Source organism: Barbatula barbatula, assembly GCF_947034865.1.
Source record: "Barbatula barbatula genome assembly, chromosome: 8".
In the NCBI taxonomy this organism is placed as follows: Eukaryota; Metazoa; Chordata; class Actinopteri; order Cypriniformes; family Nemacheilidae; genus Barbatula; species Barbatula barbatula.
Genome location: NC_136771.1, coordinates 17,703,735 through 17,730,664, shown reverse-complemented (window position 1 = coordinate 17,730,664; position 26,930 = coordinate 17,703,735). Strand labels below are relative to the sequence as shown.

The 26,930-nt window shown below is 38.1% G+C and overlaps 2 protein-coding genes across 2 annotated transcripts in view; one reads left to right on the top strand and one right to left on the bottom strand.

Moving 5' to 3' along the window:
- The window catches only part of LOC306897833 (multiple PDZ domain protein), a 38,345-nt gene extending 23,965 nt beyond the window's left edge, over positions 1-14,380 (top strand). The window contains exons 20-43 of the mRNA XM_079462908.1: positions 1,276-1,474; positions 1,741-1,872; positions 1,948-2,181; positions 2,276-2,453; positions 2,578-2,676; positions 2,759-2,824; positions 2,916-2,984; positions 3,439-3,619; positions 4,130-4,338; positions 4,761-4,852; positions 5,852-5,882; positions 6,380-6,445; positions 6,561-6,932; positions 8,806-8,889; positions 9,501-9,733; positions 9,825-9,972; positions 10,135-10,206; positions 10,819-10,867; positions 10,956-10,999; positions 11,428-11,538; positions 11,615-11,719; positions 11,847-11,941; positions 13,434-13,557; positions 13,642-14,380. Of these exons, the coding sequence (XP_079319034.1) occupies positions 1,276-1,474; positions 1,741-1,872; positions 1,948-2,181; positions 2,276-2,453; positions 2,578-2,676; positions 2,759-2,824; positions 2,916-2,984; positions 3,439-3,619; positions 4,130-4,338; positions 4,761-4,852; positions 5,852-5,882; positions 6,380-6,445; positions 6,561-6,932; positions 8,806-8,889; positions 9,501-9,733; positions 9,825-9,972; positions 10,135-10,206; positions 10,819-10,867; positions 10,956-10,999; positions 11,428-11,538; positions 11,615-11,719; positions 11,847-11,941; positions 13,434-13,557; positions 13,642-13,806 (3,158 nt within the window). The 3' untranslated portion in view covers positions 13,807-14,380. The remainder of the gene's footprint in view (positions 1-1,275; positions 1,475-1,740; positions 1,873-1,947; positions 2,182-2,275; positions 2,454-2,577; positions 2,677-2,758; positions 2,825-2,915; positions 2,985-3,438; positions 3,620-4,129; positions 4,339-4,760; positions 4,853-5,851; positions 5,883-6,379; positions 6,446-6,560; positions 6,933-8,805; positions 8,890-9,500; positions 9,734-9,824; positions 9,973-10,134; positions 10,207-10,818; positions 10,868-10,955; positions 11,000-11,427; positions 11,539-11,614; positions 11,720-11,846; positions 11,942-13,433; positions 13,558-13,641) is intronic.
- A 197-nt stretch (positions 14,381-14,577) lies between these two features.
- rfc1 (replication factor C (activator 1) 1) lies at positions 14,578-26,663 on the bottom strand. Its single transcript, XM_079463145.1, has 24 exons — positions 26,514-26,663; positions 25,913-26,020; positions 25,645-25,711; positions 25,404-25,505; positions 24,932-25,242; positions 24,784-24,858; positions 24,520-24,597; positions 24,063-24,407; positions 23,530-23,637; positions 23,272-23,451; positions 23,047-23,151; positions 22,507-22,888; positions 21,798-21,910; positions 21,517-21,631; positions 21,249-21,337; positions 20,656-20,793; positions 19,208-19,303; positions 18,973-19,071; positions 18,726-18,880; positions 17,038-17,155; positions 16,215-16,360; positions 15,898-16,111; positions 15,500-15,694; positions 14,578-15,277 (listed from the first exon to the last, which is right to left on the bottom strand). The coding sequence occupies exons 1-24, from the start codon at positions 26,514-26,516 to the stop codon at positions 15,170-15,172; spliced, it is 3,450 nt and encodes a 1,149-aa protein (XP_079319271.1). The 5' UTR covers positions 26,517-26,663; the 3' UTR covers positions 14,578-15,169.
- Between the last annotated feature and the right edge of the window lie 267 nt (positions 26,664-26,930).

Sequence of the window (26,930 nt, the reverse complement as noted above, 5' to 3'; positions counted from 1 at the left end):
ACTTTACACACATGTACAAATATTACTGGTTTTGCTTTGAATTAATATTAACTTCTTTTAAATATTTGAGGTCTAAAAAACAGAGCATCTTTTCTGTTCTGATTTTCGACCCGTTTCTGCAGTTTTCTCCATTTTCTGCAAATAAATGCAAATAGAAACAATATTATTATTTAAAATTAGGAGAGAGTTTGTTAGTAGTTCACAGAAGGAAAAAAGGTCATTAAATACCTGTAAATTGTACATTAATTGTAATTATATTATATATTAACTGCACCAGTGTAAAGTTTGGGAACACTTACTCACTGCTTATATAGATTTTTCACCTTTTGGAATAGTCAAATAAAGCATGAAATAACACAATTATGACTGTAAGAATTAGTTTGTGACTAAAAGCATCCAAAATAAATTAACACTTTATGATATTTTAGCATCTTCTAAGTTATCACCCTTACCTAGAATTTGCTAAACTTACACTTTTGATTTACACATTTGATCATTCAGTTTCATGAGGTCTTAACCTGGGAAGCTTTTCAAACAGCATTAAAGGATTTTCTATCTATGCTGGACTCTTATTGGCGGCTTTTATTCATGATTTTATTCATTAGTCCAAGTTGTCCATTTCAAAAATACACGGCTCACAAAAACCAAAGGAACACAAATCACGTATAAGATCTCTAAAATGTTAAAATCAATGTGTTGATGATTTTGGCTTTCATTGACCATTGTCACAATATTTTGTTTACAACTTGAATGTTTTGTTCATAGAGATTTCATATGTGATTTGAGTGTTCCCATTTTTTCAATAAAATTGCAACTTTCTGATCATAGCAATGAATACGTTAGCACAATCATTTTTTTTGCCTACGAAAGTAATTTTTTCAATTCAAAATTGGTTAATTTGACTTATAAACAGAGTTTACTCATTAAAGCCGTTTGGTTCATAATATTCTTAATTTAAGAATTTAAGGTTTACAGTGTAGGCTACCTAAGGCCCTCCCATTGACAGCCTTTGTTATTAAACCGAGATAATTGTAATTACCACACCAGAACTCTAACCCTTGCAGGCCCATTTTGGCATATTTAGATTTTAATGAAAGTATTATTTTGCACTGTTATAAATCTTAAGAAAATCAGCTTCAAGGGTTTTTGCCATATTTTAGCGGACACTTAGGAAATGTGCACACACACACACACACACTGTATGCAGATACTTGGCATTGAAATAGCCAGGTGACCATGTGTGCATGACATGTGTTTGTGTGCCTGTTCGTGCAGGTATGACAGTGAGTGCCTCAAGGGACGGTTCAGGCATGATAATTCGATCAGTGGTTCATGGCGGGTCAATCAGTATGGATGGGAGACTGGCAGTGGGGGATGGAATTATAGCCGTCAATGGAGAATCCACCACCGATCTGACTAATGCACAAGCCAGAGCTATGCTGCGAAGACATTCCCTCATTGGACCTGATCTGAGGTGTTCACAAACACGTTTACCTGCTATTTAGTAAATACGAGACTTAGCATACTTACATAGAAATTCTATTAGATTCGATTACAAATATAAACCATCAGCACCGCTATAAACCATTTACCAGCGTAAACTACACATTTGAATTAAGCATTTCAATGTAACATATATGCACATAACAAGTACATTTGATCAAATCCATGTTAGTTGAGGCTACCTAATATAAAGTGTGACCATTTCTTCTTCCTGTCCATTTGGGATTGGTGTGTCAGTGTGACGTACATACCTGCCGCCTTCCTGGAGGAGTACAGAGGCAGCTTTCCCCAATCCAAACAGGAAATGGAAACACACCGACCCACCACCGTCGAATCCAAGCAACCTCAGAACTTGCCCTTTAAAACCCTGTAAGGAAAATCTTTCTCTGTTTCTTCCGTGGCATCTCCTTGACATCTCATGTACTAAAGCTTTCTTTGTGTCAGTGAATGCATTTCAGAACACCAGAGTACAGTGGATGGTAGACGGGTGAATGGAAAGATTCATGTTGCAGAAGTGAATGACAGTAGAGAAAACCCAAGGCAAAGGGAGAACGGTGAAAGACAGGATGAAGACACGGGAGCTGGGAGTAAACAAATGCATGGACAGAGTGCAATGAAAGACAAAGGTGAAGAAGAGCCACACGGGAAGGATCGTAGCTCGTGGAGTTGCCCTAGAAGGTATCGCCCATATGGAGAAAAAACTCAGCAGATGTTTACATTCATGTGCATGTAGTGATGTATTGTGTGTGTGTGTGTGTCTGATTTAAACCAGGGTGACGTTATTCAAGGCGGGAGGGACGTGTCTCGGGATCAGTGTGGTGGGTGGCCGTGGCATGGGGAGTCGTCTGAGCAATGGAGAAATGAGAAGAGGCATCTTCATTAAACACATCGCTGAGGACAGCCCAGCAGCCCGCAGCGGAGTTCTGAAGGAAGGAAATCGCATTCTTCAGGTGTGTGTGGATGAACAGTGAAGTGATTTTGATTGTATATGATATCACCAAAGTAATTGTAAAATTCAGTGTGTGTGTTTGTATGTGTGTGCGTGCGTGTGTGTGTGTACGTGTGTGGAGGCAGGTCGGAGGTGTAGATGTGAGCGATTTTACTCATGAAGAAGCCGTTGAGGCGATTCGAAGAGCAGGAAACAGAGTAGAACTGCTAGTGCAGAGTCCAAAGGTAACACGCCTGCACACACATAACAACACACACGCTCAATGCCATTATATACATGAAAATATCATTTCCTCTTCATCCACAGCTTTCAGTTCCTGTCAACTGCCATGAGGAAGACAATCAGTCAAAAACAAATTATCAAAGTTATCAGGTGCGCTTTTTGCCGTGTGCATGCGCGTGTGTGTGTGTGTGTATGTGTATAGTGATATACATGCTAATATCTAGGAATGTCTCATCTCTAGGAGTATGAGGTACCCAATAATCTTTTGCACCGCTCCCACACCTGCCCCTTCAGCCCCGCCCCCTTTAAGGTCTGTAAAGTGTGTCTGTGTAGCAATAACCTGATAAATGTACAGTACCTGTCAAATGTTTTCAAACCAATCTCAAGGTGTATGCTTACAGGACCAATGTGTAATGTTTTGGAAAATCTAGTATTGACATAAATGCAATATAATAAACATAGTTATGTGTTCAGTATAAAGACCTTACATAATGAATCCTTAAATTAGCAAATTCTAGGCGAAGGGTGGAAGAAGCTTAGATGCTTTTAGTCACAACAATTCCCACAGTTACTGTACTACATAGTTTCATGTGTTTATAATTCTAAAAAAGGAAAAGTGTTTCCAAACTTCTGACTTGTAGTGTATGTTAATTTGCACATTTCCTCCACATTCAACCAATATAAGTGGTAAGAAATAAAAAATACAGATCTGATCAAAAACGTCTATGGAATGTCCTCAGTCCTAATGTTGCTGTATGTTGTAGCGTACTGGAGAAGAAAAGTTGGGGAAGCCTCCCATAATGAAGTTGGCCTCCAGGCCTCTGGACACAGAAGCAGATGGAGTGCACCAGAGAGACCACCCTTGCCTGAGAGTTCCAGAGAGACCACCCTTGCCTGAGGAAGCTTCACATCATCAGAGCGATCAGGAGCAGACCACTTACTGGAGTACGTGTGTGTGTCCTCTACAAATATTTTCCTTGATAAAAATGGTCTCTGACGAAGATTCTATACTAGAATAAAGTATAAATATTTAAAATATGACTAATATTGTTTTCTTTTTAATTGACCTGTCGTTTTATTATAATAGCAGTAATAGTATTGTAACTGTACTGTACTGTTTTCGCCAGTGGTCACTAAACATGAGTATAGGCTAGCTCATAGTTTCCCACAGTATGTCACCAAACATCAAATTCTGACGGGTTTGGGTTTTGTTGACTTAGTGGGAAAATGTTTCCCAGCATTCAAAATCTGGGAAACAGACAATCTTAGAATGTTTGGTGCATTGTGAACCAAATGCAAAAATGTTACTTGGGCAAAGTGTTTTTCAACTGTATATGAACTGTATATGCATGTTTTATAGGAGATTTAATATAAAGTTTACAACAAAATTGTTCTCAAATCTGCATAATTTAACACCTTATAATGTGTTTGCATTGTATCATGAATGTTTGGCAGGTCGCGTGCTGCAGAGGTACGGCAGCCTGCCCGGAAAGCTGCACATGTTCGAGCTGGACTGCCGTTCACACAGCTCCGGACTCGGCCTGTGTTTGTCGGGAAACAGAGATGGTGCGCGTGGCAGGATGAGCGTGTATGTGTCGGAGATCAAACCAGACGGAGCTGCTGTCGCAGATGGTCGGATCAGAGTGGGAGATGAACTGTTGGAGGTGAAGACACGTTGAAGAAGTCTCATAAGTTAGGGTCCGACTAAGTTCAATGCTGTAACTGAAATCACCATGGTAACCGAACAGATAAGATAGGATTCTGAGTAACAATTTTTCTTTAATAATGCGCCTGAACTCTTAACTCAACAACATATTATTATAATATTATTCGAGACATTATGCTACTGTATATTGTAATTCAAGATGCTATATTGTAATCGAGAAGAGAACTGTTTAATTTTTCATGATACAATAATGGAAAGACAAGGTTGGAGCATGAATTGTTATGCATGTTTATGCTGCTTAGTTCGACTTTTTATGCAGGTGTAGTATTTGACAAACATTATGCCGGTGACTACTAATGTGGGTGTTTTTATCAAAGATCTAGGTTTAATCCACAGCATATGTGTGTGTGTTTTTTACAGATAAATGGACAGGTGCTGTATGGGCGCAGTCACCAGAATGCTACAGCGATCATCAATAGCGCTTCAGCTGAAGTCAGGGTCCTTCTCACCAGGTGAAACATTACCATATGAATGCAGACATCCAAAGCTGCATCCATTTGAATATACTCTACATATAGTCTGAGTAGTATATTTATAATCTCTTACTGCATTGGGCATTGCAACTCACATCACTACGCACAACCAATACATTTCAGATACTGACATAAAAATAAATATTTTACGATTAAGATTCGACTCGTTTTCACTAATGAAATCTATGGCAATTTGTAATAAGCAATTTACTAAAGGTCAGGTTTCTGGCTTCCATTGATGCGTACAAGATACTCTTTTTCAAATCACGGTGAGATCAATTGAATCATCAGGTTTTGTACCAAGAGTCTGTGCCAACTTGAGCACATGCTGTTATTAAAGGGATAGTACAGCCAAAAATGAACATTCTGTCATCATTTACTCACCCTCTTGTCTAACCAGTATGAGGTTATTCTTCTTAAAGGGATAGTACAGCCAAAAATGAACATTCTGTCATCATTTACTCACCCTCTTGTCTAACCAGTATGAGGTTATTCTTCTGCAAAACACAGAAGAAGATATTTTAAAGAAGGTTGGTAACTGAACAACGGTGGTACCCATTCACTTCTATTGTATAGACACAAAACCAATGCACATCAATGGGTTCCGCCTTTGTTCGGGTTACCAACAATCTTTAAAATATCTTCTTTTGTGTTCTGCAGAAGAAAGTCATACAGGTTTGAAATGACAAGTGAAGTAAGGTGAGTAAATGATGACAGAATTTTCACCAGATATTGTCAGTTTAACTTTATACTCGTATTATTATGCTGATAATATAGTTTGTCATGAAAAAATGTATGCATTTAAAATATAGTGGGCTCAGATGTATGAATAATATTGTAAAAACGTTTAAAAAATACATTACAGTGAAATGACTGTATATTTACTGTATGTCCACCAATTTCTGTATTTAGGCTATGTACAGTGTATGTCATATAATTATTGCATGTTTTGATGTACATATTTATTTCTCTCTCAAGGAAACAAATGGCTGCAGGACCAGTATTGGAGGCAATGAGCACACACTACACCACACACAATGTTTGTATTTTATGGGGACTTTTCTATAGACCTGATGATTTTTTTACTTTAAAAACTCTATATTCCATCCCCTACCTCTAAACCAAACCATAACAGAAACCTTTCTGCATTTTAAATTCTTCAAAGAAACATATTTAATTTAATTTAATTGATAAGCTGGTTTTCTCATTGGAACCCCAAAATGTCCCCACAAGGTCAAAACATTTGGTCTTTATACTGTGGGGTTTACCAGGACCACACAAACACACAAACACAAATTTCCTAAAAATAGTAGAAAACATGATAATTATGAAATTATGCTTAAATAACAAATCATGTCATAGGTTCTGAGCAAGTTCATGACAATATATTTGCATAGCTTCATGCTTCTGACATTAATAATTTGATATTCAATTTGTTTTCATTTACCACATTGCTGGATGATGATCTGTCTTCTACATTATCAAGTGTAACTTTTGCGTATTTAGATGGGCAGCGGTCCTGTTAAATCCCCCTCTACAGCATCCGAAGGTCAACATTCCATGTTATCACAGGTAAACCTGAATGTCTATATGTGACATCAAAAACATGACACACGCAGACCGGTTATAGTCAATGCCTGCTTCATTCTCTGTGTCTCTTTGTTCTTTTCTTTGTGTTTGCCGTTAGGATGGAAGTATCAGTGAAGAGGATAAAGTGAAGTCTTGCTCCTCAGAGAAGCTCAACGTCGGTCTTCCTGCTTCAATCAATGCCACATCCAATCACAAGCTCTCCTGTCATCCTGCCAGTCACACACCCTCCAGCTCCTGTTCCCCTCTGTCATCTGACATCTCATCAGCCGATGAGAGCCGATTGTGCGGTTTCACAGCCAATCAGAGCTCTCGCATGGGACCTCAAAGCACGTCTTACTTGGCTCAGTGTTCTGTGACCTCTGACCCTCTTACATGTCCCATCGTACCTGGCTGCATCAATATCATAGATATCTACAAGGGCCACACGGGGCTCAGCCTTAGCATAGTAGGAGGATGCAACACAGCGCTGGTGAGTAATGAACAAAATGTATTTTTACCGCGAGACAACCTCAGCATTTGTTATGGAAATCTGAATAAAGTAGACTCTAAAAACTGCTGGGTTATTTTCCACCCATGGTTGGGTCAAAAAGGTTACAAAGGTCAACTGGGTTAAGTTGACCCAACAAAAATCACATTTCACCAAACAACAAGCAGTTTGGTTAATTTATAACCCAAATGGTAGTGTTTGTCGGTTTATGACCCAACCATGGCTTGAAAATATCCCAGTATTTTTTACAATATAAATTCCACTACAATGTTATTTACAGGATCTAAAAGTTATAGGTGCCCGATAAATAAATTCACTCACATATCACTCTAATCTTATATTTTTTCTTCAGTAGAACACAAAAGACTTGTAAAATGTTCACCACTTATTGCCGTACAGTTTAAGTAAATGGTGGCCCCAGAGATTTTCAAGTTAAAACATTCATGAAATGCTACCAAGCAGACTTTAATGCTAGATTTCAAGTCTTTTGAAGCCAAAAAACTGATTTCTTGGTCAACTACCCTTTTAAAAACTGTAACAATACTTTGAATGACAAGAAAATTCAGGTCTCAACTCAAATAGTGTCATTTTGTCGGAATCTTTCAACTGGTTCAGAGCAGTGGCATAGTAAGAATTTTATTTTTGAGGGGTTCCTGGTGACCCCCCTGCGCCGCATATTTCTCTTTCTTTTGTTTAACACACCAGGGAACTGAAACGAGGACTCTGGGTTTTCCATTTCAGAATGTGAGGTACGTCAAACCCGAGAAAGCTGGGTAACTCAAGCGCGTTCCTAAAAGAGAGGTAGTCAGTAACCATAGCAACTTACTCTTTGATCCAAACCTGGTCGTTTCACTTGATCTCCTGCCCCTTTTTAAAGTGCAAGTGGTGTACCTCGTTCATTCATTCATTTTATAGAGTCATTCATTGCACACATTTTGATCACACAAATACCATTAATGCCGCCATGTTGCTTTTTTTAATGCATTTGCCATGGTGAATTGTAATATCGGACGGAGCTCCATTGATAATGGCTTGTCGTAGTCGTGGTGCACGCGCTTAACTCAAGGTAAGCCTACCCAGAGTTGATAGAACTAACTCAACTAACTTTAACTCGATTGACGTGGTCCCAAGAAAGTGTTTACTGCTCTCTACTCCCTGCACACAGGAAATGAGCTGAAGTTTACTTCTGAAGTTAAGTTCTGTTCAGAACATGTATTTGCGCTACACGGCTGCCTGCAGCGTCTTCACACGAGGACAAAACTTACGACAGAAGTTTGATGGGTTATTTAACTGCAATCATGACATTTGTGTAGTAGTGCACTTCATGTCCCCTACGCAGGGCTCTTACGGGCGAATTGAACAAAACTCTAAAGTGGTGAGAGAAGCATGCAAAATATGCAGAGCGGGGGGTCGTGAGGACTGGGATTAAGAACCGCAGTAGCTTGGCGCCTACCAGTCAAACCATTGGCTTACCTTTTACATGACAAGGCGGAGGGCTGTACATGTAAATGACGTCCCCTCAGGCCCCCTCGTTGCTACGCTACTGGTTCAGAGATCTGTAGATTTAAGGAACAGACTTTTTTAAATTGTGTTTGTTTCATTAGAAAATTTTGAGTTGAGGCCTACATTTTTTCTTACAGTGGACATTCCATTATATCCCTTGACTTGCAATGCAAGGCTTGAAAAGGGTTAAAAGCATGAAGCTTGTAAATTTTATAGCGCTCTATTCAGTTTATATGTTAATTTGATCAATAAAGTTGTCGACATCATCCTCCCCAAGTTAGTTTTTTTATGAAGGGACCAGTCTAAATCGTTTTCTGTTGTATATATTGAATAAATTCTTTTTCATTTTCAGGGCGTAATAGTGATTCATGAAGTGAATCAGGGTGGCGCAGCACACAGAGACGGTCGGTTATGGGCAGGAGATCATATATTAGAGGTAAGCAGCTGTGATCATTTGACTCTAAAGTACGTTCACAAATATTTGCGTTTTACTTGACTTGAAAATGACTTTAAACGTTTATTTATGAAATGTAGTGGAGTATAAAGTATAGTCACTGTCCTTCCCAAACCTTGCATTTCCAAATTCGCTGTTTATCAGAAAATGGAAAAACACTGTACTTTTTTAACGATTTAATACTGTCAAAATTGACAGGCACTTTCTAACATATTTTATTGGATAGATATTAGCAAAACCCAGTGAAAAATATAAAGGGTGACTAATATTAATGATTTATGGCATAAAATAAAAATCATAATATGGAGATACAAGGACAGCAGCGATATGCTTTAGTGAAGTGCAAAAAGTACATGTACTTAAAATGTTCTTGAGTAGAGCAAATTCACTTAAAATTACTCACAGCATTATTTGAACAGTCAAATGCTTACAGAAGAAAAAAGTAATTTCATGGTTTAGATGATGAAAAATTAAAACAACAGTGCTCGGGTTCATAATGTACATATTGAAGTATAGTCAAATACAGATATCTTTAATATTCCTTCCCAAGGTTCTCTGAATGGCTCTTGACTAATCATTGTTCTCTCTTCAAGGTAAACGGCATTGATCTGAGAATGGCCACACACGAGGAGGCCTTGAGCGTCCTGCGCTTGAGCCCACAGCGTGTGCGACTGTGTATATACAGAGATCCTGTCACAGAAACACAGCAGAATCACACAACACACACACTACACAACCACACACCCGCTGACATGTGGGACCTCTTCAGCGTCGAGCTGAACTTAGAACAGGGACTGAGTCTGGGGTTTGGCATTGTGGGTAAGAGGTGGGTTGTAAGCACCAACCTTGCTGATAAACCAGTTGTCAAGAGATTCATGTGAATACACAAATATTTTTGTTCTTTTTTATTCTTGCAGGAATGACACAGGGATCTTTGTGTCTGAAATAAAGAGGGGAGGGGTGGCGGACCTGGATGGAAGACTGTTGCTAGGTGACCAGATTTTGTCTGTGAATGGGGACGACATCCGAGCGGCACCGCAGGAATATGCCAGCGCGCTGCTGCAGGTGCGCACTCGTACACGTGCCTTTGAGGAATAAAGCAATTAATGCAATTTCCTCAAGTAAATTTCCTTCGTAATTAATAATGAATGTTATTTCCTTCATAAGTGCAAAAGGAGTTATTATACCTTCAGTGTGTGTGTGTGTGTGTGTGTGTGTGTGTTGTAGAGCTGTACTGGGTCTGCCTTGTTGGAGGTGGCACGTTTTAAAGCTTTACCACACTACTCATATGGAGACCGGGTAAACACACTGAACAATACAACAGAATAAACGTTTTTTCTGCATTAAATACATTTTACTGAACATGAATTGGATCCAGTTAACATTTTAAGAGAGGCACAAGTTAAGATAGAAAAACACAACATGACAATCTCCAAAGGTGATTTTTGCTATCCAATATTTCTTTTATTAACAACATTAACGCATATTTGACTTAACATTGAACATTTATTTAATAAACCAACTTCAATAAAGTCTGTGCTTTGGCTATTTCATAATTTTGCTCACAGAAAAAGGTTTTCTGATGGAAAAACTCATTGCCTCCATAACATCATTATCTACCTTTTTCATGCTATTGCCGATATGACGATGGTGTTAAATGAATCCAATATCAGCCGATTAATATCGGCGGCCGATTATATCGGTGCATCCCTTAGTATGTATATATTATATTGCAATTCTGTCAATAGATCCTCTAAAATATTGGATGACAAAAGAATCAGTGTTTGCTTCTGTACTGTATATTGCTCGATGAGGGATTCTCATGAGGGTGTCAACGTGACGACTGTCCGATCATTTTAAATGATCGATTGAAATGTGGTCTTTTAAATCTGTGTGTTTGCATTCTGGCAGCTGGGTGAGGTGGATGTCCCTCATCTCTCGTCTCTCTGCACAAATGACTGTAAGAGCATTTGACACACATCATTCATTTTATTGAGATTTAGTCATCAGTACGATCAGTCAATCAATGCTTTCATATGCTTGCACAGCCGCTGACGAAAACGTGGACATCAGAACGGTCACTGTTCAGACGGTGAGTTTGGTTTTATGTGCATTTCTAACCAAGGTTAAGCAAAAGAATTGGCTCGGTTTTGATTTATGAGATGGATTTGAGTTGAATTGGCCGCCCCACAGACTATGTTGAAATTAGAACTGAATTGGGGCTGTTATTCTATGATATTTACAATATTTATTCTCAATATAATATTAAAAACTGATACGATATATACTATTTAAAATAAATGCTGTCAAAACAAACAACAAAAGCTTTTTTCAAAAAGTAACCTAACAAAAAACTAGCTAGAGCATCCTCTATGGTTCCTTAAACAAAAATAAATGTACAGTAGGTACAAATGTCTTTTCAAACACTGACACACAGTTCTTAGTGCCATCCAACCCTTCCAAAGGCATGTTGCTTTGGTAACCGTATGAAACGGTTAAGTTGCTGTGATTGTGTCCCAGCATGAGTGTGATTCTGTGGAGCTCGGAGTGCGAGACACACAGGGACACGCAACGATTTACATCTCCAAGCTGGACCCTACCACACCTGCAGCACAGTCTGGACTCCTTCAGGTAGAAGGAGAAAAACATAGAGCTTGGTAATCTCAACCTCGCCTTTGAAATAATCAAGTCTGAATTGAATTTTCAGCTCGGCGCTGGATTGATCAGCATTAACGGTACATCAACAGAAAATCTGTCAGTCGCTGAAGTGAAAGCCCTTCTGAGAAACAGCAGCGGGCCTGTCACACTGCAGGTGTGTCTTCAGACACCGATCAAATGATACTTCATCAAGTGTATGAAACAACACGTAATCAATGTTCAGTCATTCTACACATCTCATCTTTTATCGACCTCGGCACTGTGTGTGTGTTTGAGTTAAGGTGATGCCTAGTGGCTGTGTGGGTGGAGCAGTGTTCAGCAAAGATCAGTCATCTTTAATTCCCTCCTCAACTGGACTCTTGGAAAATCAACAGAGGTATTAATAATTAAAATTCTGTCTAAGCAAATCAATTAGGTTTTAAAAAATGATGGAAAATAAAGATGTTGTTATGCAATATAGGGAATGATGATTTTCTATATTTATAGCGATATTGTTTACATGGTGTTTTTTATCGACCAATGCTTTTCCTCTTTTGGAAATTCATAATGTATTATATGAGTACATCACATTATGATAATGAGTCATTCTGTTATTTCTCTTTTGTACCCGTTTTAACCCTTGTATGGTGTCCATATATTCGGCCAGTGTCCCTGAGTCTAGTGGCATGATTTGACTTTTAAAATAATACAGCCATAAAAACAGTATGTACAGATATTTTCGTCTGTTAAATCGCATTTATGAAACGAGATGGTTTTCGTTTTTGTAAAAATTACGTAATAAAAATATATATTATCACATAATATAAAATCAGGGCCGTCATGCAATTACATTTGTTAATCTAATTAACTACATGATATGCTGTTAAATTAATCAAATGAATAAAAAAAGGATTAACTTTAAAAGGCCATTATTACAAAAACACAAAAAGTGTTTTATTTTATTTAAATGTTTATGCTAAAATGACCATATTTGTTTTTCAGAAGCTGAATCTGTTGTTTGGTTACCAACATCCTTAAGAAATATTTTCCTTTCCCCAGAAAAAGTAATCAATCAAATTTATGAAAAAAGTGCTTTTCATTTTTTTCGGTGCAAAAATACACTAAATAGAAAAATCTGACACGGGTAAATAAGAATAACATAATAAGAAAAAGATATATTATTCTGCTGCCCTCCTGAAACCTTTTTTGAAACCAATATTTTGTGATTTTGTTTCATAAATCATTAATAGTCACCCTTTCGTGACTTGGATTTGCAAATATCTAACCAATAAAACGTGCTTGTCAACTTTGACAACACAGTTTTAAACCATTTAATGATATAATAATTTAATATTATGATATACATTTTTTATGTTGAAAGACATTTTTAGTAAACATTAGTAAACAAACGGGTTGGTTATCATTCATGTTCATTTATCAGTCAGGGCTGTTATAACATAGTCACACAACCCGGGACTCCCTTGGGTCAAATGAGTGTGCTAAAACATTTATATACCATAGAGGACCATAATGGGTCAGAGACAACATTCTCCGTTGTCCTGCAGAGATTTCATCTGTGATTTATGCATCATTATAGTTTCAACACAATTTCTCCTTCAGAGCCTCGGAAGAACAATTGCCCATTTGTACTGAAATGTCTGCTTTCAGATGTCTCAGACTTCGTGTCTACAGTCATATAGAAGCTGTTCGACTGTAAAGTCAGCAAAATCCTACACACTCAAGACCTGAAAGGTCTCTTCAGGGCACCCGTATTATTTTCCTAACAGCTCAACTGAAGTGCTATGCTTGCAATTTCATTCACTTTTTCAACTATACAAAGAAATTAGTCTTTGCCCTGTTTGTCAATAAAATGTTTTTTTTGTGTAAAGTTCTCCTCAGTTTCAAACTATCGCTTTTGAACGTGGCTCTGCTGGGCTTGGCTTCAGTATTGTGGGAGGAATCGGCAGTTCCCACGGCGACCTGCCCATCTATGTCAAGAATGTATTCCCCAAGGTATACAGAATAACTGGCACGGCTCAGCACACCTAAAAGGATGCTGAAAAGTTTAGCGAGTTTAGTAAATCTGTTGTTGCACAGGGAGCTGCGGTGGATGACGGGCGTCTGCGGCGGGGCGATCAACTGCTGGCAGTAAATGGGCGGAGTCTAGAGGGTGTCACTCACACAGAGGCTGTTGAGATCTTGAGACAGACCAGTGGACCGGTTACTCTACGAGTACTCTCAAATAGACCACCGACATGCTAATAATATCACATAGAAAAGACACTTTTACTTTTTCCGGAGGATGATTGTCGTAAACTTAGTGAGAACAGATGACTGTCTAGTTCCACTTCTTAAAGCGTGCAGTCCTGCAAACAGATGGCAGTCAAACAAACTAAGAAATGTGACACTGGATGTACAGTGGAAAGTGGGAGAAGCCAATAGATTATAGTGCTAAAGTATGATTCGCTTTAATTAAAACATATCAGCCGTTTTGTACTGCCTTGTATGAAAATGTCATTTAATTCACTTTTCAGCATCCGATAGTTCCAAAATGAATGATATGATTATATGAATTGTAAGTGTAGTTCAATTATTTGATGAATACAAAAGTGGAAAGTATTAATTCGGACAATGACATATTTATTAAATAAATCTGCTAATGTAGGAAACATGTTACCAATCCTTATATTTAATAATTTTGTCAGATTTCCTACTTTTTAGCTGAGATTGTTTAGAATCATAGTTCAGAGATTTGCCTTTGCCTACATCGTGTATTTCCATATATTATGTACTAATTATTGCTGTAAATAATAAAGTCTTTATGTTATGTAATGAGAATATTCATTTGGGTTCCTTTACAAATACATTTCCTGAAGTCATTCGCTAAGGTTTCCGAGATATATAACAGCAATTATAGTACAATTCAGTTGTTTTTACTATTCTGGGCCACCAACATCTGATCAATACTTCTGATGTGCATCATCAAGTAGAATGAGCCATCGAGATAATTACAACAACCAAACACAATACATCACGGTGACATAATCCTAATTTTAATCATTGAACCACACACATTTACAGAATAATAATCTTCAGGCTAGTAATACACACTATCAGTCTGTATTCAAAAGTGCTGCCATAGAAAAGCTGAAACACATTTTTTTATATATCTATAAGTATCCAAAATAAAGGAAAAATGCTAATATGGCAGGGACTTATTTACAATTTGTTCATAAGCGGTCACGGAGTTGGAAGTCATGTATCCTCTTTTTTGTATTTTCTAATCTTGTTCCATGAGAGGAACCGTAGCAAGTGCCCTTATTATTGTACATACCATTATGATGAATATACTATTAAGTGTTAACAGTATAATGCATGTGCTCAGTGGGATCCTTTAGATGAATTGTACACTACATAATAACGTCAGTTACAAAACTATGCGCTCCTGGTCCCTGCAGTGTCTGCTCTACTCACAGCAGCTTAAATTGAGTGATGGTTTTCAGGAAGTGCACAAGTATGACTCACAGACACGGATTTCTGTTTATAGAGCTGATGTCATTCCGGTTTCACCCACTCGCATCTGCACTAAAACAGAGACGGGCAGGGTATGTGTCTCTCTTTCTTCTTATGTTCCTCTGGTCTTTCCCTTTCCTTTCCCCTTGCCTTTCCCCTTCCCAGAATCCCCTGCTTTCTCCTGCTTGGCATCTTTTTTCACTGGTTTGGCTTTCTTCTGCTGTAAGAATAGGAAGACCATGTGATCATGTGATCACTGATGCATGTTACAACAAAATATATTGATCTTATACCATACAGCAAAACGTCTGTGGATACTGGGACTGTTATGTGCTTGTTTAATATTCTATTTTTTCACTTCTAAGACTCACATGAGTGTATGTGTATTATTAGTTATCAGTTATAAGTGTAGATACATTTGGATTTCTGTTCTGATATCTACCTTGATCATGGCATCTGCGATGAGCCTGTCATCATCCTCTTCCTCTTCCTTTTCCTCTTCCTTCCGAGATTCACTGCCAAGTTCTTCTACCAGCTCAGGGTCAACAGCCCCTTTACGGCTTTTCTTGACCACATGTAAGGAGTACGGGGTGAGATGAGATTCCTTATTGTATGCCCGTGTAAACGCAGCTTTCACCTGACAAAAAAATAGCAGAAAAAACAGTTGATGTGGGAAAAGTGTGGCACACACCTCCAGATGTTTTATAGTTACAACACAATTGACTTGGACTGAGTAGGCATCCATCAAAGCAATGAACTGTCAACTGGACCACCAGTTTTGTGTCCTAGAGGGGTACGTCTTCAATATGTTTTGAAAATACACGGCACTCGCAAACACACCTTAGAATCTAGTTTAGAGTAGGGATCTGGCTGTCCACCCCATGTGCTGATCTCCATCATGTTATCAACATCCTCTTTGATGATGTCATAATCGTCCATAAGCTTCACGCTCTGATTGGCTCCCTCTGCGCCTTGGGACTGAAGTGGCTCCAATAATGCGGAGCGCAAATACGGTAGGTAATCCAGATTTAATGCTTCCTTACTACTTAGCATTCTAGAAATTAGAAATGTTGCAGACGTGATTTTATGGAAGCAAAAACTTGTTTAAGAACTTCCTGCTTAGGATATGGAGAAAAAAAGTGTGTGCGTTCTTTTACTTTAGACTTGTGTGTGAAGCAAGCTCCTGTATGATGCGACTGTATCTGCCAGTCGATGAGAACTTGCCCAACCAGCTGGGAAAAGTTGGAAACTGACTCATATATCCCCGCATCAGTTCCCCTGGCAACACGCTGGCATAGATCGCCTGAAAATAAATACACCGAAGTATTACACAGACCAATGCATATATTAAAAATACTCACCCTACGTCCCCAAGTGAAGACATTTTTGTACAAATCAATGCTGCAATAAAGGCGTATTTTAGTTCACATAACAAACGGCAAAATGCAATGTTTTTGTTCCACACAGAAGTTAATTTGGTGATATTTCATCTGTTCATATAAATGAGAGCTGGGCTTAAGCAATGGCAACTAGCTGTTAGTTTTTGTAGGTGTATAGTTTGAATTTAGCTCTGTTCATTTCTTAATGTAAAACACATGGAAAACGTCAATTATAAAAAAATAATGCAGTTAGTGTTTTAGTTCTATTAATATTTTAAATTAGCTTTTATTTTTAGATTTTATGTTAATTTTAGTTATGTTTTATTTGTATTTTTGTATACTACTATATACGATTAATTTCGTTTAATTTTAGTGTTTGTTTATTATTATAATTTTACTGCTTTAATCATATTTCAGTTCATTTCTGATGCCTAATTTACATTTTTCATCTAGATTCAGTGTTTCCAATAATGTTTAGGCTGATATTTGATTTTGTTTTAATGAACAGAAACGTTCTTAACGTTTTCATTTTAGTACAAATTATTTTAGAGTTCTCTCTTAATATTTAAATAATAATTTGTACAGTTGCAGTGCATGTTACCTGTGTGGGAAGCAGAGACCAGGTCTGTCTGGAGCGGATCTGTTTGTCCACTAGATCTCCATCACAAATACTGTCTGCTGCTTTACTCAACAACACCAAATGATTCTTTAGATTTCCCCTACAATGCAAAATACAAAACACTCATTATATCCATACACTCTCGTCTACATCCCTCTTTCTAAACTCTGCTAAGATTTGCACTTTCTTATACTGTACATACAGACGTGCTCAAATTTGGGAAGGATGGACAATTTTCTCTGAAGTAACTTGAAACTGACAAAAGCAATTGGCATCCACCATTTTTTTCCCATTTTATTCAACATAGTATTGTAAATAATAAAACAAATAAAAATTGAGGCAATCACTGCAAGCAAACATTTTCTGAAGCTCTCAATGAGACAGGTTAACAGGTAGTTTGGCTCACTCTTCCTGAGCAAACTGCTTGAGCTGTCTTGGGTTTGATGGGTGCCTTCTCCAGACTGCAAGTTTCAGCTCTTTCCATAGATGTTTAATAGGCTTCAGATCAGGACTCATAAGGCGGCTTCAGATTAGTCCATTGTATTGTTCTTATTCATTCTTGGGTGATTTTAGCTTTGTGTTTTGGGTCATTATCCTGTTGGAGGACCAATGACCTGCGACTGAGACAGAGCTTTCTTACACTGGGCAGTACGTTTCGCTCCAGAATCCCTCGATAGTCTTGAGATTTCATTGTGCCCTGAACAAATTCAAGGCACCCTGTCTCCATGTTTCACTGTAGGTATGGTGTTCACTTCTTTGAAGGCTTGATTTTTTTTCGTCTGTGAACATAGAGCTGATGTGACTTGCCAGAAAGCTCCAGTTTTGACTCACCTGTCCAAAGGACATTCTCCCAGAAGGATTGTGGCTTGTCAATATGAATTTAGGAAAATACCAGTCTGGCTTTTTCATGTTTTTCAGTCCTCCTAGGTCTTCCATGGAGCCCACTTTTGCTCAAAATGCGACGGATGGTGCGATCAGAAACTGACGTACCTTCACCTTGGAGTTCAGCTTGTATCTGTTTGGCAGTTATCCTTGGTTCTTTTTCCATCATTCACACTATCCTTCTGTTCAATCTGGGGTCGATTTTCCTCTTGCGGCTGCTTGCCCAGGGAGGTTGGCTACAATTCCATGGACCTTAAACTTCTTGATAATATTTGCAAATGTTGTTAAAGGAACATCAAGCCTTTTCCTTTACCATGCTTGTCTTTTATTTTCTTTCTGAGCTCCTCAGAAAACTCTATCATTTGCTGTCTCTGGTCCATGTTCAGTGTGGGGCACACAATGATACCAAACAGCACAGTGACTACTTTTCTCCGTTTAAATAGACTGAATGACAAGATTGGATAAATGTGTGATACCCAATTGAAGAAACTAATTAATTTGAAATATCACTTTAATCCAATTATGTTTTATCTTTTCTAAAGGTTACCAACAAGTGTGTCCAGGCCATTTCAGAATATCTTTGTAGAATAAGCAATAATTCATCCCTTTCCACAGCTTCTTTGCTTTATTCTATGACATTCCAAAGGCATGCAAGTATACATGATACAATAGCTTTTAATTTCATCACTCTTCAGGAGGACTAAAGCATTATTTCACTGAGCTGTAAGGATACCAACACATTGGAGCACGTCTGTAATTGGCTTTCTGCATTTATGGGTGTAACTCACCCTGCCGCTGCCGGTCGGACGTGTATGTAGTTCTCTTGCACAAAAAGCGGTGCTAATGAGTAGTCATGGAAGAAGAGGTCTGACTTGTCAATAAAAGACATGTGGGCGGTTTCTTCTCCTGAGGTGAATACCTTCCGGCACACGTCAAACGGACCCTGTGCACATTAACACACAAAGATACTCATCTTCTATATTTAAGACACGCATCGAGTCATCATAGGACCCATTTAACAGTGTGAACATATACCAGTTTCATGTCCTTCTTAGCATTATTAGCATCAGCTTTGGCCTGGTCATAGGTCATGACTTTATCTTTAGCCGACCACATGCTCAGGTTATGCAGCACCTATGAAACAGAGATACAGTGATAATGTGGCCATGTTAAAGACATTAAGCACACAGCACATATACATACATATAAAACATAATTCATTATAAAAGTAATAGCTATTTTTTTATGCAGTTGTTTGTTGACATCATACCTGTCGAATATCCTGATAGGAAGCCAAGATGATTTCATTAAGTGCTGGGGGTGGGATCTTCAGCCCCTCTTTGAAAGCTATAGACATCACGGCCGACTGAAAAACAGCAAGGAAAATGTAACGCTCTTAACAATAAGAAAAATATTAAATAAAAACCTTTTGATAAAATTATTCAGGGTTCTACACTACTTAAAATCTCAGATGAAATGAGCACATTTATAACAATGACCATCTTAACTCCTCTATTCAATGTCAGATGTTCTTACTTTTACTTTAAAAATACAAGATGTTCTGTTGTATTGAATGGTGGGGAAAGGTCCCTCTGGTTTTCCACAAACTTAAAGAGTGTCCCATCGTGAGTGTATGGGGGACATACAAATACTATAGACGGTTTCATCTTAACAACCTAAACAAACGTTACTGCGCATGCAGACTTTTGTGAACCGAATTGAAGTTCCGGTAAATATTCACAAACAATAGACTGCCTGTAGATTATTTACGATAACAATAAAAAGAAACAGAGAAGAACTGTTACTTGGCTAAATTGTTTCTCCAGTATTTTGAATTTAGACTCCAATACCAAGCTCAACCGCTAGATGTCAATGTACCATACACTGTTTAAATGCGACCGAACTACAGGACCCATTTAATTGTTTTTTTTAATAAAATTAACATACAAAAAAATTTTATTAATAAAAAACTTATTCTGAAGCATTTTCACTAAAGCGCCTACTGCATTTACATTTCATAAAACTATAGTATTCTTGCCCATAAGATAATGTGAACTGCTAACATACAGCCACAGAAACAAATTAAGAGTCTAAATTTCCATATCAAATCAGCATTTCTAGATATTGTGGCCATTCCCATGCAGGGTTTGTTGAATTTCAACTAAATCAAACCTCAAGTCAAGAGTGACAAAGTCATCCAAAAGCAATGTGAAATACTGACAGTCTGACAAGAGTCAAGACACATGAAAACTGTCATAAAAATCCAGGTTACATCATTTTTTATTATTTTTTAACCTTTCCTAAATTAATATTCATTTATTATTGTTGCATTGCTTTAAAGTGAATATGAATTTGCTGTATTTGAGGTCTGAAAAAAATAAGGAGAATATTTTCTGTCATTTTTACCTGTTTCTCCAGTTTTAAATTTTCAATGCATTTTTATGCAAATAAAATGAAAATAAATGAAAATAGAAACTATATATTCTTTTAGCATATGGTAAAAATATTGTTAGTAGTTTTAAATAAAAAAAATTAAATACTAAAATGATTGGTAACTGAAAATATATATATTTTTAAATATTTCTTAAACATGTATGTGTATGCATATGTGTTTTTAAATACAAAATGAATATGCACAGTACACAAACTTTCATTCTAGATGCAATTAATCGTTTGACAGCCTTAAATCTGATAACCATTTCAGAGGCAGGTCAACACCTTAATCTGCTCCACACGGGGTCTCTGAAAGCGCAGGTCGTAGCAGTAGTTGGCCAGCGATCGGATCTTCTGATGATTCCGGTCATTACACATGCAGATGATGGGAATCTTCGACTGCTTTATCAGACCAATCATCTCCTATGGGGTCAAATGTCAAAGCATAACAGTCAAAGCTACCTAAACCCTCGAATCAATGGCTTTATTATTTATCACTACTACAACATATAAGAATGCTACAACTATTTCCTCAAATAAATAAACAGAGCTTACTGCATAGAATAGTGCGTCGTAAAAATATGTGTTTGACCCGGCCGTCCTTTTATAATAACTTAATATCTGTGATGATAACTGAACACTAGTTATGGATAAAACCATCTGCCAAATGAAATGAATATGTCCACAGCACTGCCTCTCATAATAATGTCTTTTAAATTAAAAGAGTATTAAACAACATAAACCACACACTGTTCACTATGTAATAAGCCGATATGCTTTTTTTAATTTCTTTTCCACTTTTGCTCTTTGAGCACCACCTCTGGGAGAGAGAGGGAGTCTGCAACTGAAAGTTAGTCTGTGTCAATGTGCATGTGTACCTGTATTCCTCCTCTGTCTTCATTTCCTGCCATCCCGTCCACCTCGTCCATTATGAGGACGTGTTTACTGCTCACTGTCTGAGATGCACCTGAAGCCATTCAACACATACACAGAGAGTTTACATTACAATCACAGCACAATCAAGTATGTCTTTAAGCTCATTGGCTACAGCCAGAACATACTGTTAATGCTACATAAGCTTGACCAAGTTATTCCACAGACGCTAGTACGCTACCAGATGAATTAGCTGTTAAATGAGATAATCACCGGTGTAGAAGGCCTTAATGCTGGTGTTGTTGAGTGATTCGGCAATCACTTGTTTTAAGCTGTTCTTGCTGCGGGTGCAACTGGCATTCATCTCCACGTAGCTGTAACCCAACTCCTACAAACACACATGCCACTCGATTAATGTGTTAATCTAAGCGTTAACACATTGAACGCAGACACGCAGTGTTTATGATTCACTAATGACTTAATCACTGAACGCTTTTGAAATCTTACACAGATGTTTTTGGAAGTGGTCAAGGAAATGTTAAGAAGGAACTGACCTCACAGACGAGAGCTGCAGTAGTGGTCTTCCCGACGCCAGGAGGTCCAGACAATAGAGCAGCCTTGAACCCGGAACCGTCATCTTTGCTACCAAACTTACTAAACTTGACCGCTACGCACAAAAAAAAAGTGTGTGTAAGAGAGACAAACCAACAATGCTGTGAGTAATGCTGTGTTCACACCGAATGAGAACAACGGCGATCCTTGCTCTTTATTACTTCGCATGAGTGACACACAAAATGTGAACAATCGCATTGTTCACGTTTGGTGTGAACACAGCATAATGCAACTAATTCTCCTTATTATTTGAAAAGTTCAAAAGTGACACGAAAAACATCACGCGACATGGAGTGTGTTCTCTCGTCCGGACCCATGACCAGGGTAGGGGCCAATGAGCTCTTCGCGTTTTAAACGTGTGTTCGCCGCAGCCCCACCGCCCGATTCCCTTCATTCGCATTGCCTTGTGCAAGTTTGCGTCTATTCGCGTCTTTGCATTGACTTTGTATGTAATTTGCTTGCGCATATCGCTTAATTCGTGTTTGTTGTGAAAACAGCATTAAAGGAAATGTTGGCTTCCATGGTGCCATACTACACAGTATTTAGTAGGAAAAAATTGCCATTTCATATTATATGCATTTTAAATAGTGTCATGCCAAACATATCCACTGTTATATAAACAGAAAAAAACAAACAATATTAAATACTAACGTGGTGCTTTTCCATTGCCACCGTGATGTCTGTGCCAGTTCTGTAACCATCTTATAAGTTTGTTCGCACAGCTCTGATCCCCCTGCTGCCCTATCAGATTCTTGAGACTGCGGGGACGATATTTATCCACCCACAACAGGCTGTTTCCATCACTTTCTGGGGTGTGGTGAGATGCGGGTGATGTTGTCTTAGTCTGATCATAACTAATCCTTTTTTTGACGTCTGAACTTGAAGCCACAGATGTTTTAGAGGCAGAGCCAGAATTAGATTTCCCAGCTGAAGGGCTTCTCTTGTTGGGGCTGGGCCTTTGTGGTGTGGCCTTCTTGGCTGGAGGAGTGCGTTTGCCTCTAGAATCTGGGGTCTTTGCTGTAGCAGATTTATTCTGAAATATAGAAAATAAATTGATTGTCTATTGTTGAAAATGTTTAACATTTGACCTGTTGGTTATTCAGTGTCTGCTAAAGGTCTGTTTAAAGCAAGGATGTTATATTTTTTACACTCCCAGTGTCAGCAGTGTGTGGAAGATCAGGTCTGTCTCACCTCTGCCTCTGCTGCAATTTCATACTTCGACTTTTTGCCTGGTTTGGTTCTTATGAGCTCCAGCAACTCATCTTCGTTGAGGATCTTAGTGCCAAAACTCTCCGCCTGAGGTAGACATTAAAGTTATAATAACATCTTACCTTAAAAGTTCCTAAAACTACATTAAAACAGCAAACAGAACAGAAATCTATGGAACAGTTTGAAACTATTGAATAAAACTAGGACCTTCTCTGTTTTTGAGGCTCCACTGTCTCGTCCCAGAACAAGGTACGTGGTTTTGCGGCTGACGTTTCCTGTGACCTTCCCGCCGTAACGCTCTATAAGCGACTTAGATTCGTCCCTTTCCATAGACTCTAACACGCCTGTCAACACAAACACACAGCCCTCCAGACAGTTCTCTGCTCCCTAACAAACAAACAAAGAACAATGAGTCAAGACTTTATTAAGGATTTCAAGGCATGTTTGATGTGTGTGTGTGTTAACCTGTGGTATCTCTTTAGAGCCCAGTGCCCTCGGGCCTTCTCTGTTCAGATAGCTTCGGTAGGCCGATGTGTTTTCCCGTTTCTTCTGTAGGTCTTCAGGGCTTGTATTCTGAAAAGAAACACGTAGGCTGGGGTTTTCTCACTAAATGTTAAAAATCCCTAAATGTATTGTGTTTTGATGCTTATAAATAAAAACAGCGTAAATATTATTTAAAACAAATGTTATAAATCAGGAAATGTATTAAGGGTTAGAACAAATTTGCAAGGTATTGCAGTTTTTATAGTTTTGTTGTTAGTTTTATTAATATTTTATTATCTATGTTTTATATGGTTTCGTCATTTTAATTTTTTATATTTTATGTTGCTAAATAAGATGAATTTATTTATATTTATTATAATTTTGGTGCCTGCCTTTGACTTATTTCGGTTTATTTCTGAGGTAGTTAAAATTTTAGGCCAATATTTTATTTGATGTCAATAAACAGAAATTGTTTTATTTAAAACTAAAATAACCTTGGTTGCAAACAAATGTACCTCTGGTTTTGTTGGTGAGGTTTTACTGGGTGCACCTCCTTTAGGCGTGGAAAAACGTTTTGATTTTGTCGTTCCCTCTGTAGCACTTCCAGTTCTGGGAGTTGCTGCCCGTTCTGAGCTATTCGGTGACATGGGCTCTTTCTTCGGGGAGATCTTAATCTGCTTTTCGCCTTTGTCGTTTTTCTTCTCCTCGTGCTCTTCTTCTTGTCGTCTTTTCATTTGAGCCAGTTTGGAGCTAGTCTTGATAGGGCTTTTTTTAGGAGATAGCTTCTTTATCTTGGCTTTGGTGTCTGAGGAATTTAACTGAGAGCTGCACTTGGAAGGGGAGACTGATTTAACACGAGGCTGAGATACAAAGAGAAATGCAATAAACAGAAATGAGACATCTGGGTTTCTTAAATTCATGTTTAAATGTGCTATAAGAATCTACCCACACACATACATACATACTTCTCACCTTTTTTGCCAAGGGGGCTTCATCAAGCATTGCTAATGTTCTTGCAAATTCCTCATCATCATGAATCTGCTTCTCCTCCTAACATGAATACACATACTGGTTATGTACATAGAGAGAACAATCACACCAAAATGTTATTGGGCTATGGCGATAGCATCTTTTTAGGATAAATACATATTCAGAATATGACCAAATTCAGATGAATATAAGAACATACACGTGCAAGTAAACACAGTAAATTTGTCCTTGAACTTATGAACTTACATCCATATCTGTATCCATCTGAAGTTCTCTGGCGATGGATTCATCACTGAGCGAGTCTTCAGCATCCTGTGTGGGCTGGATTACGCAACAACAATAAGAATATTTCTATGCTTTTACGTAGCAATTCTTTTTCATTCCATCTACTCACTGCTTTCCTCTTGGCGCTGGCCACCATTTTCTTGTCCGACCTTTGAACACTTGAGCTCCCGAAAAAGTCCATTACTGAGGTTAGTGTCTGTTTGGGCGGGGTCGGTCCTGTCTTTGGGGAGATGGTGGGCTTAGAACTCTTCAACCCTGCCTTCACGGTGGCAGTCGGGGATTTGACCGGAGATTTAGACGATACAGAATTTGCCTTGACCTCTTTTGTTTTTCCTGAGTCTGATTCCTTTTTGCTCTTAGCCGTACCATTTTGTTTGGGTTTGGAGGACTTTTTCAGAGACAAAAATGTATCATCTGAATCTGTAAAAAATGAGGATGAAAGTAAGAACACAAATTAAATAAATATTTCACAAGTGCATGTGTAAAATAAATAAATAACCTGCAATGTCAGCATGATAATAGGCTATAGTAATCATGAGACAAAAACTTGATTTCAAGCTATTGTTTATCACATCTCTCACCAGAATCAGACACATAAGTAACTGGATGTTTCTTTTCTGGTGGAGCAGCAACCTCTTTAGAGCTTTTCTTGGACTTCCTCTCTTTCTTCTCTTCCTCAGAGTCTGAAATAAGCAGAAAAAATCAGGAGTGAGAGATTCATAAACTGTTTTAAGGATAACACCAACCATTTGGTAGTCTATAGTGATTCGTATTAACAGCATGTAACAACGAAATAAGTTTTGATCAATGTTGCGTATGTACCTGAATCGTTTATGACTCTTTTCTTTCGTTTTCCCGTGGGTTTCTCATCAGATTTGGGACTTGTGACCTTGAAGAGATAAAAAGAAAGAGTGCGACAGACTATAATATTGCAACATGCGACTGATAGTGATCAAGAGACTGTGAGAAAGAGATAGCTATCATTGTATACATTTTATGAGAATTTTGTAAAGCATACCTTTGAACACATTCTGGGTTTTGTAATATGTTTGATATAAAAGAGAAACAAACGGAAATGCATCTTTTCTACCTTGGTCCTTGCTTTTTGTTTCTTCTTAGGCGCTTCATCGGTGCAGCTGCTTCCGTTTAAAGGCTTTGGCGCTGCAGGTTTGGTGGGCGCAAAAAACCTCCGGATGTCCTGAATCGATTACATTTGGATTACAGATTTATTCAAGTATAAAACACGTGTCGTTTAAATGTACCATAACTAACGCAGGGTGAGGTTGCACTTTGTGTAGTGTTTACATTTTACAGTTGACAACAAACAAAATGAAGGGGCTTTACAAAAAAAACATTAGGCGTGCACCGTTATAAAGTAAAACTCCATTGCGTTTGGATTTAAATTACATTTACTCGCCAAACTCTCTCCATTCGAGAAATTATGTAAACTATACAATAAATACGATACAATACATCGTTAAGTCAAGACTTTCAAGTGTAAACAAAATACCCGAGAGCCAGTATGGACAGTTTAAGGTAGTAAAATGCACTTGTTGACACCATGCATGTAAATGTTGCAGAGTTAAGCTAACTGCGTTCGTGTTTTAGCTAAACATCCTGATCAACTCCATTGAGCTTTGCGTTTATTGTGTCATCGTTTGTATTCATTGCGCATTCATGATGGGACTCACCATTTCCTAGCATGTGTCAATAGCTTTATTTTGGACAGATTTCGGGACAGTAGTGCTTCTCCAGTCTTCTTTGGCGCCAATGATACCGAGTTTAGGCGCAGCGTGATGACGCACGGATGCTGTGCGAGCGCGTGAGCTCCGTGGTTCAGTGCTGTATATTCCCTAATGATTCCCTTTGAATTGATTCATATGTGTATTGGCATTTTACACTGTACAATGCAATCATTATTTTATTAGATATTTGTGTTAGTTACTTACACTCAGCTGTATTGCAAAACTATTATGGACAGTAAGAAAAAATATTGTGCATACATTACTATCTTATTGTGTGAAATATATTGCAAGTTTGAACAGATGCTGATCAGTGACCGACCAGTGATTTCCAGGGTCAGGAACTTGCATATGCATTTGTTGTAA

What these genes read in the sequence shown, in the direction of transcription:
- rfc1 (XM_079463145.1), bottom strand. An exon ending in AGATGGATACAGATATGGAT is followed by an intron (nt 24,598 to 24,783) that starts GTAAGTTCATAA and finishes TATTCATGTTAG; the next exon opens with GAGGAGAAGCAGATTCATGA. An exon ending in CCCGTGTGGAGCAGATTAAG is followed by an intron (nt 19,304 to 20,655) that starts GTGTTGACCTGC and finishes GCTGTTTTTCAG; the next exon opens with TCGGCCGTGATGTCTATAGC.